The sequence below is a fragment of the Purpureocillium takamizusanense genome, chromosome 6, assembly GCF_022605165.1.
Source record: "Purpureocillium takamizusanense chromosome 6, complete sequence".
NCBI classification, from domain to species: Eukaryota; Fungi; Ascomycota; class Sordariomycetes; order Hypocreales; family Ophiocordycipitaceae; genus Purpureocillium; species Purpureocillium takamizusanense.
In genome coordinates this window covers 2,326,812-2,346,710 of record NC_063073.1, presented here as the reverse complement: position 1 = coordinate 2,346,710, position 19,899 = coordinate 2,326,812, and the positions used below count along the sequence as shown (strand labels likewise).

Below are 19,899 nucleotides of genomic sequence, written 5' to 3'. Positions count from 1 at the left end.
CCAACGCGTGTGGTGTGGTGGTCAGTCGAGGGTCGAGTGCTCCCATTGGCAACGTGGTCTAGTTTCATGCGGCAGCCTGAACAGTCAGTCAGTCATTACATGCCTACTACCTACATATGGAGAAGGTAGGTACTGAGTGTATCATCACAGAGTGGTGAGCTGGGCTGGGTGCAGCCATCGGGAATGTTCGTTTGTCGACCCCACAGGCGACGCGGTTGCTTGATTTTTGCTCTGGAAACTTCCACAACCCCACCGCGGCAAGCACGCAGCGATCCCATCCATGCCCGAGAGATATAATACATAGGTAGCTCCTTCCGCACTTACAGCGCAGCACTGGAGCACGGCACAGCGGTCGTTGAACGGAAAGAGCCCCCCTCAACTCCCTGCTCCTCCGCCTGTAAAACTACTAAAACCTAAGGTAGCCCCCCTCTCAGCTGCGTCACTCAGCCAAACTAAGCAGTGGCATCTCTTGCATCTCCCACCCCTCCAGCTCCTCCATTCATCCATCCCCTCCCAACTTCTGTTCCGCGCCCGCGCCTGCGCCCGCGACTTTCTTGTCTCTTGTCTCGCCCCCGTCCATCGCATCTCACGTCACGCACCACCGCAACGCCCCTCCCCTGGGGACCGACCCCTGCATCGTCCGTCCTTGTTGTCTCTTTCCTCGCGACCCTCAACGCTCAGCCCGCCTCAGAATTACACCCCGCATCGAATCGAATCGCAGCCCCAGCTCGACAAGCCTCTCGCTTGGCCCTGCGTGCAACGGACGTCCTCGTGGGTCGACGACTGAAACGAGCATTGGTTTGCCCGCCGTCACGTCACCGTGCGCCCTAGACACGGCCACCCGCCCGAAACCTGTCGCCGTCGACCAGGCAGGTCCCCTTCATCACCTCGCCCGTTAGCTTCCAGCCAAATTATATACCTCTGCTCGACCCCTCCGTGGTCCGTCACCGCGGTCTCAAAACTTCGACTCTCTCGATCCGATCCATAAGCTCCAACAAAAACGTTCGTAATGGCTTCCGAGACCGATACCAAGGCCCGCCCCCGGGTCTTCTTCGACATCTCCGTCGGTGGCAAGCCTACCGGCCGCATCACCATGGAGCTCTATTCCGATCTCGTCCCCAAGACCGTCGAGAACTTCCGCGCTCTCTGCACCGGCGAGAAGGGCCTCGGCAAGTCGGGCAAGCCCCTGCACTACAAGGGTTCCATCTTTCATCGAGTCATCAAGCAGTTCATGATTCAGGTATGCAGTGTGATGACCATGTTGTGGCACCCGACAGGTGTGACTGACCGAATGCGGCACAGGGTGGTGACTTTACCGCTGGCGATGGCACTGGCGGCGAGTCCATCTACGGCGCCAAGTTTGAGGACGAGGCGTTCCCCCTCAAGCACGAAAAGCCCTTCCTCCTCTCCATGGCCAATGCCGGTCCCGGTGAGTCCGTTTGCCTCTCGCGGCTTACAAGACGTATGCAGTGCGACCATGTCACTAATCCCGTCCTGTTTCAGACACGAATGGCTCGCAGTTTTTCATCACAACGGTCCCGACGCCCCACCTCGACGGTAAGCATGTTGTCTTTGGCGAAGTCCTCAACGGAAAATCCGTTGTGCGCCAGATCGAGAACCTCCAGACCCTGTCCGGCGACAAGCCCACCAAGGATGCCGTCATTGCCGACTGCGGCGAGCTCACGGGGGATGCCGCCCTCGCCGCCGACATCAAGCAGCCCGATGCCATGGGCGACCCGTACGAGGACTTCCCCGACGACGTCAACGAGAAGCTCGACGCCAACAAGATCCTCAAGATCGCCACCGACTGCAAGGACTATGGCAACAAGGCCTTCAAGGCGGGCAACTTCAGCCTGGGGCTGACCAAGTACGAGAAGGGCCTGCGCTACCTCAACGAGGACCCTGACCTGGACGATGAGCCGCCCACCACCAAGCAGAGCCTCGACGCCGTTCGATTCTCGCTCAACAGCAACTCGGCCCTCCTCAGCATCAAGCTGGAGTCGTGGGACGATGCCGTCAGGTTCGGGACCTCGGCCCTCGCCGTCGCCAGCACCGCCGACGCGGACCGCGCCAAGGCGTACTACCGCCGCGGCTTCGCCTACGTGCGCATCAAGGACGAGGAGGCCGCCATCAAGGACCTCGAGGAGGCGCTTCGCCTGGCCCCCGGCGACGCCCTCGTCTCCAACGAGCTGGCGGCGGTTAGGGCCAAGGCGGCGGCCCGGGCAGCCAAGGAGAAGGCCGCGTATAAGAAGTTCTTTTCGTAGAGCCGTCGAGAAGCATCTCTGGTTATTATTTTTGTCCCTGTGTCCCCAACTCTTCTCCTGCTTTGACATGTCATTGGTAGCATAGCGCGGACCGGGGTCGTGGAGCGAAGGGGCCTGCATCTTGGGGATGGAAAATACTGGGGTGATACGATAAAGAATAAAAATAAACACGAGAAATTACACCACAAAACGCCAAAAGACGAAATAGGGAGAGACATGATTTGTTGTTCGTTGATGTTCTCACCATCAAAGTTGTTGACAGATTTGTGACGCAGATTTCATGGGAGAAAATCGGGTAGAGAATACAAGGACACGATAGAATCTACATCCGACCCCACCCTACCTAATAACCAAACGCCAATTTGCCTGCCTGCCTGCCCTCTTCCATTCTGGGGTATGGTAGGTAGTTAGGCGGCAGAGACTACCACGATCATGAAGCCGTTATCCGTACAAGAACCGGGTATAGTCCAGAAGCCAAAGATGCGAAACAACCGCAACCGCGACCACAACGACGAGGTAAAAGAAAGAAAAAAGAAGCAGGGAGCATTAAACCCCAAACCCCCGTCCTGCCCGCCCCTCAGCCCAAAACCACAAAACCCAATTGAGTAATGGAAGAATGGACGGATGGATGGATAGAGTCAACATACACGGACGTGGGGGTAGCATAGCAGCCCCAAGTAACCCAGCTCTCCCTTCAGTTTGTCCTGAGAATTAACAAAGGAGGAAAAGAAAGGGGAAACAGTCTAGACGCCTCTAAACATGCGGACGATGAGGAACCACAGCGCGCCGAGGAACTTGAAGCCGCTGAGGACGGCGACGCTCCACAGCACAATAGTCATGTAGATGTTGGAGCGGGCGAGCTGCTCGTTCTCAAGCGAGCCGCGCGTGGGGGTAATCTTCTCGAGGCCGGCCGAACTGAGCACCACGGCCGCGAGGGCAAAGTTGGTAATCATCCAGATGAGGACGACGCCGGTGCGCACGCCGCGGTAGTAGTCCATCTGCTTCTCCTGGAGCTGCGCGGCCGTGGGGGGCGTCTTGACGGCCTTGAACTTTGTGCTGAAGAGGGACACCTCGCGCTGGTACTGGGCGTTGAGGTCGCCCTCGTCGGGGAGGTCCGTCTTGCCCTCGCCGCCCTTTGTATTGACCGAGGGGAGCTTCTCGACCTTGTCGTCGCCCTTTGTGCCCCACGACACGTCGTGCGTGTTGCAAAACGCGTACACGTTAAGCACGTTGGTGTACGTCGGCGTGAGGAGCATGTACTGCACAAACGACGTGATCATGTGCCACGGGTCGAACATGATGAGCGACGCGATGAGCCAGATGCCAAACGTCGACATGACGGATATGATGAGTGTGTAGAAGACGGGATTTTTGAACAGCTGGTCGATGCTGAAGCCGTCGGCGTCATTGACGTCGGCAATGATGGCCTTGACGGCGATGAAGATGGCCGCAAACATGAGATATCTGGATTGAGTGGTCAGTCAGAAGGGAGTCGACAGAGGTCGTCCCGGGGGGTTGACTTACATCATGATGCACGCCCAAAACCACACCATGGCGCTATACAGCTTGCCAGACCCCGCCGGCCGATTACCCATGGACAGCACAAAGCAGGTGATGAGGCAGACGCCGTACAGCCAGGTGAAGACGACGCCCAGAATCTCGCCCGTCTTGCCCAGCAGGTCCTTGTTGCCCAGACTGGTAGTCAAAATCTTGAATACTAAGAAGAAGTTGCCGATAGCGAACCACGCAAAGATCATGTTGATGGTCTGGAAGACAAACTCGACGAAAAAGGCCAGCTTTCGGAGCATCGAGTGGTCGGAGCGGAAGAATTCGTGGAAATGGGCGATGGCGTAGATGGCGGCGAAGAAGGATCCGTTGAGCCAGCGGCGCCGCTGCAGCACCAGCTCCGTGACCGTGTCGGGCACGTCCGTCTCGCCGTTGGCCGACTTGACGTACTGCAGGATCCAGTGGCAGTTGCGCTTAGTGACGAGCTCAAAGCAGAGAATTCGGTCCTCGGCCAGGTACATGTTGGACTCAAAGAGACCGGCACTACTGCCTCCGTGCAACGTCTCGCCCAAGAAGTACTTTTCCAGCGGACCCTTGCCGTTCTTGTCGTTTTGCAGCGCAACGTAGCGGTACGCCGAAAAGGCACCCGGCAGGACGGAGATGAAGCCAAACGCCGACTCCAGAGGCTTGTCGAGGATGTTGCTCATCTTGTACTCAAAGTTCTGCGTCGCGACGAGCGGGTTGATCAGGTTCTTGCCGCCTGTGCCCAACATAGCCTTGATCTCGCCACAGGCGCCGCCGCACATGGGCTCCAGGTCAAAAGCCTTCCACAGGTGGTAGATAGAGTTGCCACCGGGTCGCGTGCCGGCATCGAGCAGGACGCAGATGTTGGGGTCGAGCACGCGCCCAAACGCCTGGAAGAACCAGCGGTGCGAGTTGATCTTCTTCTGGTTCTTCTCCTTGAGGCAAAAGAGCATCTGCACGGGCTGGCGCTTGTGGACGAGGCCGACGACGTCGTTCTTGAGCGTCAGGTGCGTCTGCGTGGTATACTCGTAGATGTGAGAGGTCACGTCCTTGCCGTTGACCTGCTGCTTCGCGATGCCCTCCTGGTAGACGCCCATGCCGGACAAGACGGCCTTGGTGCGGGGGTTGATCTTGGCGCGGCCGTCGCTGACGACGCACACGACAATCTTCTTCCAGGCGTCCTTGCCCCACGTCTTGCTGTTGGGTCGATTGCACATGTACTCGATGTTCTTGAAGACGCCAATCATGGTGCGCGCAAACAAAACGTCGTCCTCGTTGTACATGGTCACAACGATGAAGAGCTCCGTGTGGCGCGGCTTGCTGAACAGCTTCTGCCGCAGCGTAAAGTTCTCGTTGTAAAAGTCGGACGGGTCGCACGTGGCCGCCGTGTAGCGCATGTGGGTGAACTCGTCGCGCTCGCCGTGGGGGTTCTGTTGGAGCAGTATCGGCGGCACAGGGCAGTCGAGGACGAGGTTCCCGCGGTACAGCAGGACCTTCTTGACTGTCTTCCAGCGCTTGACTCCTGGGCCCATCTGCTGCTGCTGCTGCTGCTGCTGCTGCGGCGGCGGCGGCTGGTCGTGGTAGGGGTCGTCGTAAGACGACTGTTGGTGCTCCAGCATCGGCCGGCGGTCGTCGAGGTCGTATCCGTGGCCATCGTCGACGGGCCGCTGGTCGTAGTAGCCATCGTCGTGCGGCGGCTGGTTCGGGTATGTCGCATGCCTCCCGCCATATTCGTCGTGCATCAGCTCGGGGTTGACGACGCTATCCCCGTAGCCCTGGTGGTGGGCGCCATACGACAGATTATCGACCGAGTGCTGCTCACAGTCAGTCAGTATGTCCCCGCACCGCTCCATACGACTTGGGCGCATCCCGTCGCTGGGCATCTTACCGCCGCATTTATATCAAGCTGATCGCTCGGCGTGCCGTAGCGCTGATACTGGCCATGGGCGCCTGGTGTCAGCCGCTGCTGTTGATTGTAAGGGTTCTCCTCAAGCTGGTAGCCCTGCTGGAGGGGATGGCCAGGCGACGGGGTCCGATACGGACTCCCGCGATGATCCATCTGTTCGGGATAGTCTCCTGTGCGAGGCTGGTGTTAGAGAGCTCAGAGTTCGGTTTGCTCGCAACGTCGGGTGGTAAGGCAAGCAGAGGCAAGGCGGGTGAGGGCGGCGAGGGGGTGTCTAATGCCCCAGCGCCCAAGGTTAGGCGGCGCGCGGGACTCCAGCGAGTTGAAGGTGCATGTGCGACAAAGAGCGCCAGGATCAAGGCGGTTGGAATGCGCGGAACAAAGGGAAAAGGGATCGACTGGAACAGTGAAAGCCAGGAGGTCCAACAAGCCCAAGAGATTAGACGCACAGGGGGCTTCCGAACGGGGTAATGACGACGAAGGATAGGGGATCGGGGAGCGAGTTACCTAGTCGATTGTAGGCCATGTTGATCACGCAGCGCGGCGAGGCGGCGGTACCTTGGTCGGTGCGGACTGCGGTTTCATGCAACGACTCGGTTGGTGCTTGGCCGCGCGCTGGTATGATGGCGGGTGGATGAGACCGCACTTGGCGGGCACGTATCGTATACCTGAGATGAGGAACAATATGACGGGCAAGGTATGCTTCGGGGGGTGGAGCGAGCGACCAATGCTCCCGATTCCGAGACGACGGGAGCTGGCTGGATCCGAAGCGAAGGTCTCGCGAGAGGAGGGGAGGAGAGGGAGGACGGGGGGGCGCGGGAGTGGACGGGAGGGATCCAGGGTCAAGGTCTGGAGTTGATGAAGAGACACAGCCTGCAAAAACGGGATGGGAGACGACGGCTAACGAGGGGCGCGCCACAGCTACACACGCGGCTGGCCGTTTCAAAAGGGCTGCTCGCAGGAAATTTGCTAAAGGACGACGCCGGCCGGCGCGGGCAGTTTCAAGAGGCTAGTACCTCACTACAGCGCACCGTAACATCCATCATCAGCAGTGAGAATGGATGGAAACCCTCCATCCCCACCAAGGCTGGCCCCCCCGGACAGCCCAGCAACCAAAGTGGTGGCAGGGAGCTTTCCAGCGCGTGGCGGCGCGTGCTCAGCCCGTGGAACCTTAGGTTGCCTACCGTGGAGCCTCCACGCCCAAGGCGGCGGCGGCGGCGGCGGGGGAAGGCAAGCCCGGGCCTAGCGCTAAAATTCAAGGGACCCTCCAGCGAGCGCATTCCGCGTTTCAGAGGCATGGCGCTAGCGAAAGGGGCCTGGCGAGTGCTGGCGGGTGGTTGGGCAGTGCACAATGCCCTCCCCCACACTCTCCCTGATGACGTCGAGAGCGGCTCCCCCAAGCCTCTGGGGGGGTTTGTCGCGCCCCAGGGGGGGAGAGAGCCGACGTCTTCAGGGGTGAGGCCATCGCAATCTCGTTCTGGGGTCCGTTCCTGTCGTCTGCGAAGAACAAGAAGGGGGGGGCATTCTTCAGCGGCGCGCGCAGGCGAGGTGCTGCTGCAGCTGCGCGGTGCGACAGCTGGCCCCGTCCCGTCCCATCATGTCGTCTGCTCACCCGCGTGCCACTCACTGGCAGGCAGTCAGCCTTTGGCTTCTCGGCTGGCGCAGCCAAGCTGAGCCTAGGCTGAGCTGTCGTCATGTTCGCCTCGCGGCCTCGCTGCACATATTGTCGGGGAAACGCCGTATCCAAAAATAAAAAATGCTGTCGCGTCCCCCGCCACACGTCACCCGCCACACCCACATCCGGAGATGCACAGCCTCGTCTGCCCACTGAATGCGATCCCCCATCCGTCCATGAAAGCCAATCACTAATGTCTTTCCATTGTTCGTTACTCGGTGGCCGGCCTTCGTCTTGTCTCTTTCATCAGACTGGCCAGGCCTGCTGAGAGTGTGCCCGCTTGCCGCACGAAGCGACACATTGTTTGTCGCCATGTCCATTGGCGGGCGGTTCCCCTCATCCTTCTAGCAGGGCCTGTCAGTGCGCAGAGTCTCACAGTCTGCGATGTAGCATCGATAGGTTTCATCCAGCCTAACGACGGGCGGGGTGTTATTCACTCGTATTCACCCGTTCGGATCATATTTGGGTTGTTATCGCTTGGATTACTCTCCTCACCCGTGTAAGCTCTTGTCCAACTTAATCATGGGGTGGTATAGGGTATTTCGTGTCAAGTGCACTATCGAAGTGCTTGTATACTGTACGAAGTACCTCTAATAGAGACAAAGTACTTCGTACTACTAAGTAGGAATGAGTCCAATGTTCGTCAATGTTTGACAGATACACCCGCACAGGCCGACTGCCGTGCGGTTATGATATGACCAAGAGACCTGGTTCAAAGCATAGGTACTTTATTGAGTGGTCGTTGACGAGAACAGCTCTGGAAAGCAGTCATGGACCCAACAGACACCTGGGCCGGTTGCATGTTCAACGTCAAACACAGCCGAAATCGCTGCTCATCTCTTCAGAGGTACGCGTTTTTCGCGAACGGGGCCATTTCCGGCCTCGCCGTCTTGAGAGCCACATTCCAGAAATTGGATGCCTACGCTTCGAACTGGACGCGACGGATGCTCTACCTGCTCTGAATCATTGACTCTCGGCGATACAGTATGTGCGTGAGTGCACGACAAGACCATTCAGTAAAATTAACAACGCCGTGTGTCCTCCACAAAAGGAGCACGTGCTCTATAAGTGCGGATGCGTACTTTGTAAATCCGCGTGCTGCTTGCTTCTTCAATGGCTCGTGGCCCAAACAAAGGCTTATTAGTGTCAAGGCATAGAAAATCCGAACCTCGCACGAAACTCGCTCGGATTCGGAGTCGGCGGTAGGTATGGATGTAATTCCCGCGGGCGCTCAACAGCTCCATAAAGTCAATGGAGGACCCCATAAGTCTATGAGTGATTTTTTTTCTTATCAATCAGTACTAACAAGGGCCGTGGATTGCGATCACGAGCAGGGCGGGACACCTGACGCGACGAGCTTCGTGGTTCGTGTGGGGGAAAGAGGGGCATGCCACTCCTCCGGCGCGCTTGCCCGCTCTGAAAGTTACCTTGACAAGCTTGACCTGCCTAGTTGGCCGGTACTCGGAACCTGGTGAGCCGTTGCGCCAACTGCTGGGTAGCCAAGTAACTAAGAGAAGCCTCGCGTCCACACCTCAAGTCGTCCAGCTTGTTGGTGTGCAGCGGGGCATCGGCTCCGTCGTTGCTGCTCGTAGTTCCGTCTGCCCCGCGCCGTCGCCGCCGCCGGCACCTGCACCTGACCCTCCTCACCGATCGAATCCGTTCCATGTCAGCTCTCGCCTGCCCGCACAGCTCAAGGCGCCCTACCTTACTTACTCAGGTATCTACCTTGCCCGCGCCCGCCCGCCCGCACGACATCTCCCTTTCTTCGTACTCCGTGAGCCCGTCTGCATCATGCCCGCCGTTTCGTGAGGCCACCGACCGCCTCTGCATAGACCTGATTTGTATCGCATATCTCGCCAGGGAGAATCGATGGATGCTCTAGCAATGGCCTCGTCGAGCTTTATAGCGCCCTATTATTAAAAACATTTCGTTCCCCCATCCTCCTCCCGCTTCGGCCGCTGTCTGCAGATCCCCGCGTCGACGCCGATCGGGTCCCAGACTTCGACGCAGCGTTGCCCGACACTTGCAGCCGCGTCGTGGCCTGGCCAACATGGCTCGATTTGTCGATTTGGGCGAGGATGGCGAAGACGCCGCACCTGCAATACAAGACGCCCTACAGCGGGAGATTCGACATCTTGTCAATGGCTCCCCCGCGCCCGACCTCGAGGCACCTGCCCAGGAGCCGGCGCCGCGCGTATCGAACGCCATGACTGATGCATTGAGCTGTTATCCGTATGCCTCCGTGACCTGGCCGTGCCTCTTGCTGCCAAGTGACTTACACGTCCCAGCATCGTCGTCGCCATCGTTTCGTCAATCGATCTGAATTCCCTCGACGCCCTCTCCCGTACCAGCCGCGCAATCCACGATGGTTTAGTCCAGTATCGGACCATTCTTCTGGCTTCGACTCTTCGCTGTTCCAACGAAAAGCTCCCCGTTAACCGCGACGAACTGCTTCGATATCGGGCTCGTGCTAGCAACTGGCACTATATGGAAGATGGCAGGAATTGCAGCGGCAAGGCTGGTAGTTGCGCACGCGACATGGTCGACGAGTGTAGACGTTGCGGCGAGGTGATTTGCAGGGTGAGTCTAATCCGCCATACGTGCTGCTTGCGCCACCCGCGCCTAACTAAAGATCACAGAACTGCACCATCAAGCCGCCCGCTCCCGTCGCGCTCCGCGAAAGACATCGCAGGCTCTGCGTCACCTGTGTGCGAGCCCCCATTGGGACTCTCATCCACCCGCCCCTAGATCCCGACACCCCTTTCTACTCAGAGCCCGTGCAGCGGGCCCTCTGCACATGCGACGCCAAGGGCGTTTGGCTCTGTCAACCCTGTGGACGCAGCATCCGGGGGGCAGACCACGAGTACCAACGGTATGATCTTGCGTCTAGGCCAGCTATGATGTTGTTCTTCATGACTAACCTCGAATGACAGCATATGGAAGTGGCGAAACCAGTATGGCGAAGTCCTTGGAGGCCTTGGCACCGGTATCGGCGACGGTGACCGGGGTGTCATCTGCGGCCGTGAGGAGGAGTGTCTTGCTGCGCGCGATCGCGAGCAAGAGGTCGACTGTGACGCAGAAGATGTCCGCGACACAGGCCAAGCGCCTTGGATTGCCGAGCTCCCCTCCCCGGCTTCCGTGGCGACTACGCCGGGACACAACGGATCACCATTTAGTGGCATGGGCACACCGCTCACCACCTTAATCGAAGAGTTCCGCCACGAAAACGAGCGGACTCCGTCCCCTCAACTGGGCCCAGGCTACGCGCGCCACGAGATTGAGGGCATCGGCGGCCGGGTTAAGCGCAAGCTGGTCCGCATGGTGCGCGTCGGGGCCTGCGTACCTGAATGGGATGACGAAAAGGGGAGCGGGAGCCGCGTCCTGGCACCAGAAGTTAACGGCTGTTGTCGAAGCTGGTGCGGCTGGTGCTGGAGGGTCATTCCCGGGAGGAAGGACATCAACGAGGAGACATCTTCCGTGGGCAGCGCGCGCCGACCGTCGTCTGTGAGCAGCGGGGGTCGTCGTCCCTCATCGTGAGGTCTGCGGAACAGCGAGTCAAGGAAAGCGCTACAATGGAGGATACGGTTCGCATGCCAGATGCATCCAAAAGGTGTTTGTTGGTATTTGTACAGCGAGCGCGCTCCTATGCTCTTGCTCGATATAACGCCTAGTGTAACGGCCCATTGCCTGTATCCTACACGTGCCTTGTTGATACCTCGCGATGTGACTTCAACAAGGAGTAGATGGTACATGCCATTCATCCCGTGGCGGCGTTATAATTCGCCTCGATACACCATCTCGGCCCTTCTCCTGCGGTCTTCCCTGGCCTGGGTCTTCTTGGGGCCCCAGCGAGTCATCTTCCGTTCCAACTTGGCCTTGAGGTAGTCGAGATGCTCCGCAGGGGCCGGGGCCACCATCCTGACGAATATAGGCGAGCAGTCAAACTTCTTCGAGAGCTGCCCCACGCTCCACTTGATGGGATCCTCTTCCCTGAGGCGCTTAATCTCGGCGATGTCCTCCTTCTTGAGGTTGTATCGGGGTTGCCTCCTGGGGTAGCGCATGGCGGGCGGCAGGTCCCCGTCCTCGACGGGCGTCGGTGCCAGCGCGGAGGCGGCGGCGTCTGGGCTGTTGCGGAGGCGCACGAGGGCCGCACGGCGGGGGTCGCTCCGCGGCAGGAAGATGAAGGGCGTGTGCGCGGGGGATGCCTCGGAGGCGGGCGGGTTGTAGATGATGGAATCGGCGGCCGGGAAGGGGGTGGACCGGTCGGGGAGGAAGGAGTCGTGGGGGGCGAGCTTCAGAGCGCGCTTAGTGCGGGCGGTGGTCTTGTGGCCGCGGGCGGCGACGAGAGGGAGGAGAAGTGAGGAGGACGCGGCGGCGGCGATTGATGGTGATGATGATGTTATTATTGTTGTTGTTGTCGTCGTAGAGGAGCGGGAGGCGACGGCGAGCAGCTGGGCTGCTGCCGGCCGGAAGAGGGAGCGAATCCCCATAGCTGTGAGAAGCCGCTGCCACGGGCGAGACAGGGGCAATTGACGCGACCAAACAAAGAGCGACAAGAAACAATCCGTCCAGAAGAGAATGAGATCTGTGCCAGCGCCGCCAGGAAAGGGGACAAGGGCCGCGTCGGTCGGCGTTGGGATGCGTCTCGTGATGGGCGCCGTCGAGCTCGCCCAAATTGCTTGGCCCTGAAGTTTTTCGCGACCTGCGTCCGCTTACCTAATAACATTTGGCCGGCGAGACCCCTGGCACGTCCCGTGCACAAAACGCACGTGATTTTCCACGTGATCTGACACTGACACGTCCTGGGGATCATCTGCACTAACACACGGCCTTGTCGGGCCGTCGTCCTGATGATGACGGTGATGGGCCGTTCCAAGTTTGTGCTCTACGTGAAACCAGCGGTAGATTTCCCCCCGTTCTTCATGCGAGGGACCTGGCGAGCAATGCAATATCGTACATACTTCGTACATTATGTCGATTTGGACAGGGACGTGTGACAGCAAAAAGAAAAAAATAAGAGACAATGCAAATGCTGGGGTTGGCTTCGCCACGTTTGCGCTCGCCGAATGTGAATGGAACGAAAGACGCCCGAGTCACTCGTTCCATACGCACGTCTCCGTAGCCACTGACAGGCAATCGCTTCCTGACAGACAGGCAAAAGGCAGCGTTTGGAAAGGGAAAAAAAAAGACGATTTGTCGGTGAAGGAAGGGCTCGTCTCCCGCGTGATGCGATGCGATGTGTGTGATATCATGCCCTCGCCGGGTCCCGCGAATCGAATGCAAAGGGGGGCAACGTGCAGGGTCCTTGATTGCTAGGATGCCAGGGTGTGTGTGTGTGTGGGATGGAGGGGGGCGGCGGGCGTGCGAGGGCAGAGGGCATCACGAGGTCGCGAGCAAGGAAGGGGGGGTTCGACGACCAGCGACCCAAAGGCAGGCATGGAGGCAAGCAAGCAAGCACACGAGACGAGACGGCCGGGGGGTTCCAGGGGCGCATATTCTTCTTCTTCTTTTCTTTTCTTTTTTTTGCTTGTGTGTCCCAATATTTTCGCATGATGATGCCCTGCTTGTCTCATGCCCTGGCTGTCTCAAAAACGAGCCAAGAGGTAAGTGCCTGGACGAGAGCCGATGCGACGCTGGCTGGCTGGGATGCTACCTATGCGAGGGCAGCAAGCAGCAGCAGCAGCGGCGGCGGCGGCAGGAGCACTGCAACCAAGACGTCGTGGCGACGGTGGGACGAGGTGAGACTGGACCAAGGTGAGGCGAGGCGAGGCGAGGCTCGCTCGAAAAGACATGATGCCATCCTCGTTCCGGGGGTGGAACGGACGGGGGCCATGTATTTTTGGAACGACGGTGGGCGCGCAATCCATGCCATCTTAGCCATGCGGAAGTGACGTGCGTCGTCAGCCTGCCAAGGTTCGCTGCCCTCCTGCCCCCGGGCCACGATGATCTGGCTGCACATACCTACAGTTTGTCGATTCTTTATGTCATGGGCTATTGTGCTGTGTCGTCTGGTAGGAGGCGGCGGCGGCAGCAGCAACAGCAGCATCAGCATGAGCAACAGCGGCAACCAATCGCTCCATGCTTGGTGCTTTTGGGCTGGGCCGTGGATCGGCACGAGTGCATCATCGAACAGACCGCTGTCGCGGATTGACACCGCCGCGGCGCTGGACGGCTGTCGACCTACCAGCCTGCCTGCATGGCATGATACATAGTGGCAGGCACTGCAGTGCGTGAGTGGCATATGCATAGAGTTGGGCGAGGTGTGGGTGGATGATGACTCTTTGTCACCTGCACGCACGCGCATGCCCACGGCCCCTCTCATCAAATGCGTGCTGTGCGCCAGAGGGTTTCTGCGCCTACTGTACTTCGCATGTATGCACAATACTGAATCGTTAAAAACTATGTGTGTACTGTACTTGGTATGAAATGCGTACCTACCTATGCACCAAAGCAGAGTGCCCCGTGCTAACGAAGCAGAATGAGGTCGATGGCACAACTCGCCTACGCACGCTTACGCAGGTGGACATTCATTAATGCTCCTCACCTGAAGTGCTTTACTGTAGTTACGCACTGTAGGTGCACATCCATCCCGGGCGCGGGCGGACAGGCAGCTGGTGATCTCATCAGTCCACGGGGTAGGTGGTCCCCGCACCCTCGAGGAATCTCTTTTTAAATTGCCTGCGGCGTGCCTCCGTCCCCTTTGCCGCGTGCCTACCTTAGGTAAAAGCAAATACTATCCCGGCTCTTGCTGCTGCTGCTACTACTACTTCGCCCGCCCCTGCGCAAGTCCACGGGATCAAAGACTTGCACCACGTTCCTCTTCTACCTTTGTACCTTACGTACCTCTGTTACAGGAACCCCTCGGCTAGTCCGGCTCGAAATCGCGCGCACAGCCCCGGGCACGGACGGCACTGCGGCAGTCGAAGACGCTGACAGCGACGACGACGACGACGACGACGACGACAAACTTGCTTCGCTCATCCAAAGACACAGCCCAATCCCATCAGTGCTCACGCCCTGGTACGTAGCCCTCGCTTCCCGGGGTTGCGTCACGTCGCTCCCGGTCGATCCACTGGCACCTGGCCGTACTTGTTCTAGGCCCCGTGAGGAGCTCCCCTTCGGTGTCCCTCCCCTCCTTTGGATCTTTGGGGGGACGAGCAGCGTCAGCACAAGTTGAGGAAAGCGCGAGAGCTGAGGCGTCTGGAGGCGGCCTGCGCCGTCGGGTGCTACTAGCGGCAGTGGAGACTCCACTGGGGGATTTCCTACCGACGCCCACTTAGTACCACGTACTGCTACGTACATGCCGCTGCCACCTGGGCACTTCCAGTTCGGGTTTCATCCATCCACCTCACTGTGCTGTCAGTGGAGCCGAGCGAGCGCCCGCTAGGGAAGCGTCAGGCGGGTCACTGGGCTCGTCCGCCAGCAGCAGGTCTGGACGGCTGGTACGTGTGACGACCCGAGACCCTCCATCCCCCCCCCCCCAAAGAGCACATGGATGAGTGTTTGTGTGTGTGTGTGCGTGTTGGATCAACGAATGCCCAGACTGAGGTCCTGTGCTGCTGCCGCTACCTCTGCCGCTGTCACTGCCGCCGCCTTTGTCGCTCCCCATTACCGCCCTGCGTCACTCGCCCGCAGCTGCCACCTTCGCATCACCATCTCACCCTCCCCCGTCAACCCAGGGCAGCGGCGAATGGCGACGTGAACGCACTGCCAGAACCCGCCTGCTCCGCCATCCATCCCGACCTTGCCTTGCCCCCCCTATCCTTCCCCCCTCGCGGGCCCGTCGTCGTTTGTTCTCGCATGCACTAAGGCGTTGGGAGACACGCTGCATCAGACCGACGAGGGCTCACCGTCTCCGCAGCTCGTCCCGACGTCACCGTTGCCACCCGTCATCGCCTGCCGCGGCATACGTCGACACTCCCATCGACCATGTCTCTCGCCGAGGCGCCGTCGCTCAAGAGTGGCGAGGCCTACAGGGGCACACCCGACGACAGCAGCTACGACGATTCGACACCGCGAGCTACCGACAACGCGGAGCCCGAATCCCAGGCGAGTGACGGCAACAAGAAGAGCACCAAGGGCAAGAAACGAAGCTTGTTTGGCTTCGGCAAGAAGAAGCCCGACACATCCTTCAAGTCTGGGTCCAGCACTGAACCGCCCTCGCTGCCCAAGGACGGCTCCAAGCTCTCGTCGACGTCTCGATCTACGGCGTCGCCGACCCCCAACACGACGACGCAAGGCGAACACGGCCACCCCTTTGTGCTACCAGCCTCGCCAAGCCGAGGCCTGTCGGGCTCACCCCGCGTGTCGTCCCCCGCAGGCTCTCAGATCTTTGAGCGCGATGTCCAGGACAGCACCGTGCTGAAGCCGAGCTCCCCGGCGATCCCGACTCACATTCAGACCGAGAACTACATCCCGTCGGTGCTCGACGACGCGTCCGAAGCCATTACCAATCACAAGCTCGACCCAGATGCCGTCGAGATTGTTACCCACTCTTCACACCAGCCTGCGTCGGTCACGGTCACTGGAGCGGCCGCGACGCAAGGCAGCAGCACCCCGTACGACCAGACGTCGAGTGAGTGGGCCGCGGAGCTGGCCTCCTTTGCGGACCACGTTGGGCTGCCCCCCGATAACGCATCTCACTACGGCTCTCTGGACTCTGCAGACGTGCGCAGATTGTCCTTTATCTCGTTCGCAGACGTCGTCCAAGCCGAACACAACCCGCACGCCACCACCGTCGGATCGCGCGAGAGCATACACTTGGCAGGGCTGACGTCCATTCCCCCGCCGTTACTGAACCGCTCGCCGTCGCCGATCCGCTCGCCGGTGTCTAGCCAGGGCCCTGGAACGAGCCCTCCGACGAGCAATCCTGGCAGCATGAAGGGTGTCGACTTGAGCCCTCCTCGCAAGCCGCTAGGAAGCCCGGCCAGCGGCGGACCACACAACCTCGCTGCGCCAAACGATCTGAATATCGAGACGATGCGGCAAGCGCTGAGACGGACAGGAAGCGCAGACCTGGGTGGCGTGCGGAGCCTGCCCCAGAGCCCGTTGGAAGGGCCCGGGTCCCGCTGATCGAACCGACGGGGCTTCTTACCTTTTATTGCTGCAGCAAGACCTCTTGAGGACCTCTTGAGGCGTCTTTCTTTCCCGATCGTTTTTGTTTTTTTGATAGTGTACGGGAGTACAGGAACTTGTTACAGATGTTTGGCAACTGGGAGTTGGAAGAGCCTGTTCTTGGCGTCGATTGAGCTTCAAGGCTATGCTGCACAAACACGCTCATACAGGGCGCGTATATTTCGTTGCTGATTCTGTCATTGGCAGTATGTATCTACACGGAGGGAAGTGTCTGTTTCTGCCATGGCCTTTGTTGGTTGGCTCGAGCAGAGGCTGAGATGAGAGCCAGCCGTCGTGCGTGGAGGCTCGAGCGAATCGGCACACGGGCTTTTTGGTCTTTGTAACCCGAACCGAACACGCAACGATATGACCACTTTCGTTAGCATGCGGGGGAAGCAGCAGATTGCAGGTGTCGAAAAGCACAGGAGGCGCACGGGGCGTGGGGGCACAGATGGCTTTGTATATATGGTTTTTAATATATACGGGCTGTCGTGTACCAGGGACGCGAAACGTTTTGACTGTTGAGTTGGAGGAGGAGGCTGCGGGCCGGACACATACACACACACACACACACACACACACACACACACACACACACACACACGCACACACCTCCGACAGCACCCTGTCCGTCCCTCGTGACCGTGGCCGGGAGACGACGATAACTCTGCCTCCTGCCTCCTTGTCCCACGTTGGACCGTCGAGGCGGTGCCCTCATTTTGGGACGCACGTGCGTACGTCGGCCGTCAGAGGGGAGGGGGGACCGGGGCTTCATGCACACCTATGCAGCTCACCGCTTCGTACCGGGGGGCCGGGGGGGGGGCGCTGCTTGACGATTGCCGGGCGCCGCGCCCCCGTTTCGGCCGTGGGGAGAGGGGGGAGGGATGGGATGGGATGGACCAGGACGGTGGAGAAGTTCCGAGGCCCTGAGACGGTTGTACGCAGGCACGCAGGCACGCAAGCGCCGTACCTACGCATGCACGGGATGCAGGAGTAGTAGCATTGATTGGAGATACGCACGTAACAGTACCTAGGGGATGGGGGCGTGATAAGGACGACATGTATGGGGATGAACGGTGGAGGGGGAAGGAGCACGAGCAGGACGAAGACACGTTGGTAGGCGGTATGTATGTACTTCGTACGGAAGAATGCATAGTTAGTACCTTTCTTCCTCGGTGTGTCATCGTGTGTGACTGCCGGAAACGGGGAGAGGCTTTTTTTTTTTCCGTTTTGCGTGAAGGGGGACATATATCGCGACGACGTATACCCATGGATGGATGGATGGTGGGGAGGGGTTTTTTTTTTCTTTCCGTTGACCGCCTGATGGCCACGGTCCTCTGTTGATCAAGATTGGAGGGTAGAGGTAGGAGGTAGGACTGCCGGACTGAACTGGCTGGGGTCTTACTCACTCGCTCAATCACTGACTGGCTGGTTGATGATGAGCGGGCGGCAGGGCATTTTGGGCCGGCCGTGATGCTGTTCTGCTGCCTGTTCCCATAATAACCCGCCAGCGAAGCGTCGGTAGTACGCTCGCGGACGTGCGAGCGAGCGAGCGAGCTGTACAGTACGAAGGGACGTCGATGCAGCAGCAGTCAGTCAGTCAGGGCACGACACCTGCTGGTGGCAGTGCGTGCATCCGATGAGTTCCGAGGATGGGAACCTGCTTTACTCCCTAGGTAGATATCTATCTACCTGTGTGCTGCTGCTACGTATGTATGTATAGTAGTAGTAAGTTGGAGGTAAGTGTTTGCCGTTTATTAATTATGATACCGAGCGTTGCATGACATCGGCACTTCCTTCGCGAGGCGTAACAACCCATCTTCTTCTCCATTTATCAAGGTGGGAGAGCTTCTTGGCACACACATCGAGTGATAAACAGCGTCCGCGTGCTACATCCTTAGGAACTCCGAGGAGCAGGCAGGCAGGCAGGCACCAGCAGCTCAGTGGGAATGGGGACCTCTGATGCATTCTCTGGCCTCGGCGTTGGTGCTATACATGGATAAATAAACCATGTACGGGGACACAGCCTTAGATGGTCTTACTTGCGAAGAGTTACGTACGGAGTAACGTTAGTAACTGACTGACATTGGGTTAGTACGTAAGTAGTCAGTCGCCCTTTTTACTTTGGCATTCGAGCTCTCTGGTTATATGCTCGTTTCCATTTCTTCAACCGCGATACGCACTTGAAACCCATCTTAGTCGTCGAAATGATGGCACGGACCTAGGACGTCATAAGCCCCCCCCTTCACCTATAGTTACGGTGTAGACCTCCAGCGGGACGGATGGATGGATGGACGAACGGGCAGGGCTAATTAAGAAGCTCTGTGCGTTTTACTAGAACAGCTCGGGTTGGGACCCCTGAGCTGGTTTTACGGAGCCTAGGCGAGGCGCAGACCTCGCGATCGCCGCGGTCATCATGTCCGGGATTGCTGCCAGGATAACGATGAACCAGGTGCGTTGACAGAGAGAAGTTGGATGACCCCCTGTGAGCGGTGCCCCGTGTGTGGCCTTGGCCGCTGATGTCGGGGGCGCTTTGATGAGGGGGTGTTTTCTTCCCCCCTAAAGGGAAGCCTAGATGGAAAATGCGACGTGTAGTTGGCACCGGCGCCTCGCGACGCCGCCCGATGGTGACATTCATGTATGTAGGCGTTGCCGATCCGGGGGCTGCATGTCGCCGCGAGCAGGGGTGGGTGGGAGAGTCGGTGGTGCTTCAATGTGGTGGTGGTTCGACCGTTAGTTTGTGTACGTCCCTTGGCAGGCACTGAGAGACACTGTGACGAGACATGCTTCGTGTCTGATTTCCCCAGGTTTTTTGGTGGTCAATATATTCTTTTTCGGTGACCGTGGGGAAGCGACAAGACGTACGTCCATATAGGACGGTAGGCAGCAGGCAATACTAAGAGCAACTGGGGGGAGTGGGTGTAAGCTTTCCTTTTTCACGCTATTCGTCAGGTCGCCCGGTGATGGGGGTGATTGCGAGCGACCAGCACACAGATAGACAACATACATGCATTCACGGCCGCTCGCCGCGATTCAGCTCGCCAAGGGATGATGAGGGGGGCCATTAGGAGCTCGCAGAACCGGGGGTAAGATGATGGGAGGGAAGGGGCCGCCGCCGCCGCCGCCACCGCCGCCGCCGCCATCACAATCAAAGATGGGCTCGGACGATGAAGGATCGCCAGCGGTTCAGAGATTCGAGGACGACTTTGGATGGGCACGCCGCTGTCTGTCTGGGGGGCCAAGGGGGGTTTATCGCGGACTTGGGAACCCCAACAGCAACCCTAACCCCGACCCCCGACCGCCCCCTAGTAGTCTCCGAGATGAGTCTACTACGGAGATGGGAGTATACTGTACTAGTCCCGGCGATGGGCGTTGCCGCTTCACTAGGCTCTCCGCTATGTCAAGCAAGGTCC

At 59.0% G+C, this 19,899-nt stretch overlaps 5 protein-coding genes across 6 annotated transcripts; 3 read left to right on the top strand and 2 right to left on the bottom strand.

Annotated features, from left to right (window-relative positions):
- Positions 1-132: 132 nt before the first annotated feature.
- On the top strand, positions 133-2,551 carry CPR6 (Peptidylprolyl isomerase). The gene is made up of 3 exons (XM_047988672.1): positions 133-1,240; positions 1,303-1,429; positions 1,504-2,551. The coding sequence occupies exons 1-3, from the start codon at positions 1,010-1,012 to the stop codon at positions 2,262-2,264; spliced, it is 1,119 nt and encodes a 372-aa protein (XP_047844670.1). The 5' UTR covers positions 133-1,009; the 3' UTR covers positions 2,265-2,551.
- On the bottom strand, positions 2,300-6,645 carry CHS2_2 (Chitin synthase). 2 transcript variants are annotated; one of them, XM_047988670.1, is made up of 4 exons: positions 6,205-6,645; positions 5,683-5,870; positions 3,789-5,608; positions 2,300-3,728 (listed from the first exon to the last, which is right to left on the bottom strand). In XM_047988670.1, exons 1-4 carry the CDS (start codon positions 6,221-6,223, stop codon positions 3,008-3,010), a joined length of 2,748 nt encoding a protein of 915 aa, XP_047844668.1. In that variant the 5' UTR covers positions 6,224-6,645; the 3' UTR covers positions 2,300-3,007. The 2 variants fall into 2 exon arrangements, with proteins under 2 accessions (XP_047844668.1, XP_047844669.1); XM_047988671.1 differs by having other exon boundaries at positions 5,683-6,645.
- A 2,350-nt stretch (positions 6,646-8,995) lies between these two features.
- On the top strand, positions 8,996-11,061 carry JDV02_007198 (uncharacterized protein). The gene is made up of 4 exons (XM_047988669.1): positions 8,996-9,604; positions 9,661-9,952; positions 10,012-10,244; positions 10,306-11,061. Exons 1-4 carry the CDS (start codon positions 9,423-9,425, stop codon positions 10,907-10,909), a joined length of 1,311 nt encoding a protein of 436 aa, XP_047844667.1. The 5' UTR covers positions 8,996-9,422; the 3' UTR covers positions 10,910-11,061.
- Positions 11,062-11,145: 84 nt separating this feature from the next.
- On the bottom strand, positions 11,146-12,342 carry JDV02_007197 (uncharacterized protein; the record flags this gene model as incomplete). Its single annotated transcript, XM_047988668.1, has 2 exons — positions 11,146-11,664; positions 12,334-12,342. 2 exons carry the CDS (start codon positions 12,340-12,342, stop codon positions 11,146-11,148), a joined length of 528 nt encoding a protein of 175 aa, XP_047844666.1.
- Positions 12,343-14,848: 2,506 nt separating this feature from the next.
- On the top strand, positions 14,849-17,295 carry JDV02_007196 (uncharacterized protein). The gene has a single exon (XM_047988667.1). The coding sequence runs from the start codon at positions 15,302-15,304 to the stop codon at positions 16,442-16,444; it is 1,143 nt and encodes a 380-aa protein (XP_047844665.1). The 5' UTR covers positions 14,849-15,301; the 3' UTR covers positions 16,445-17,295.
- Positions 17,296-19,899: the final 2,604 nt, after the last annotated feature.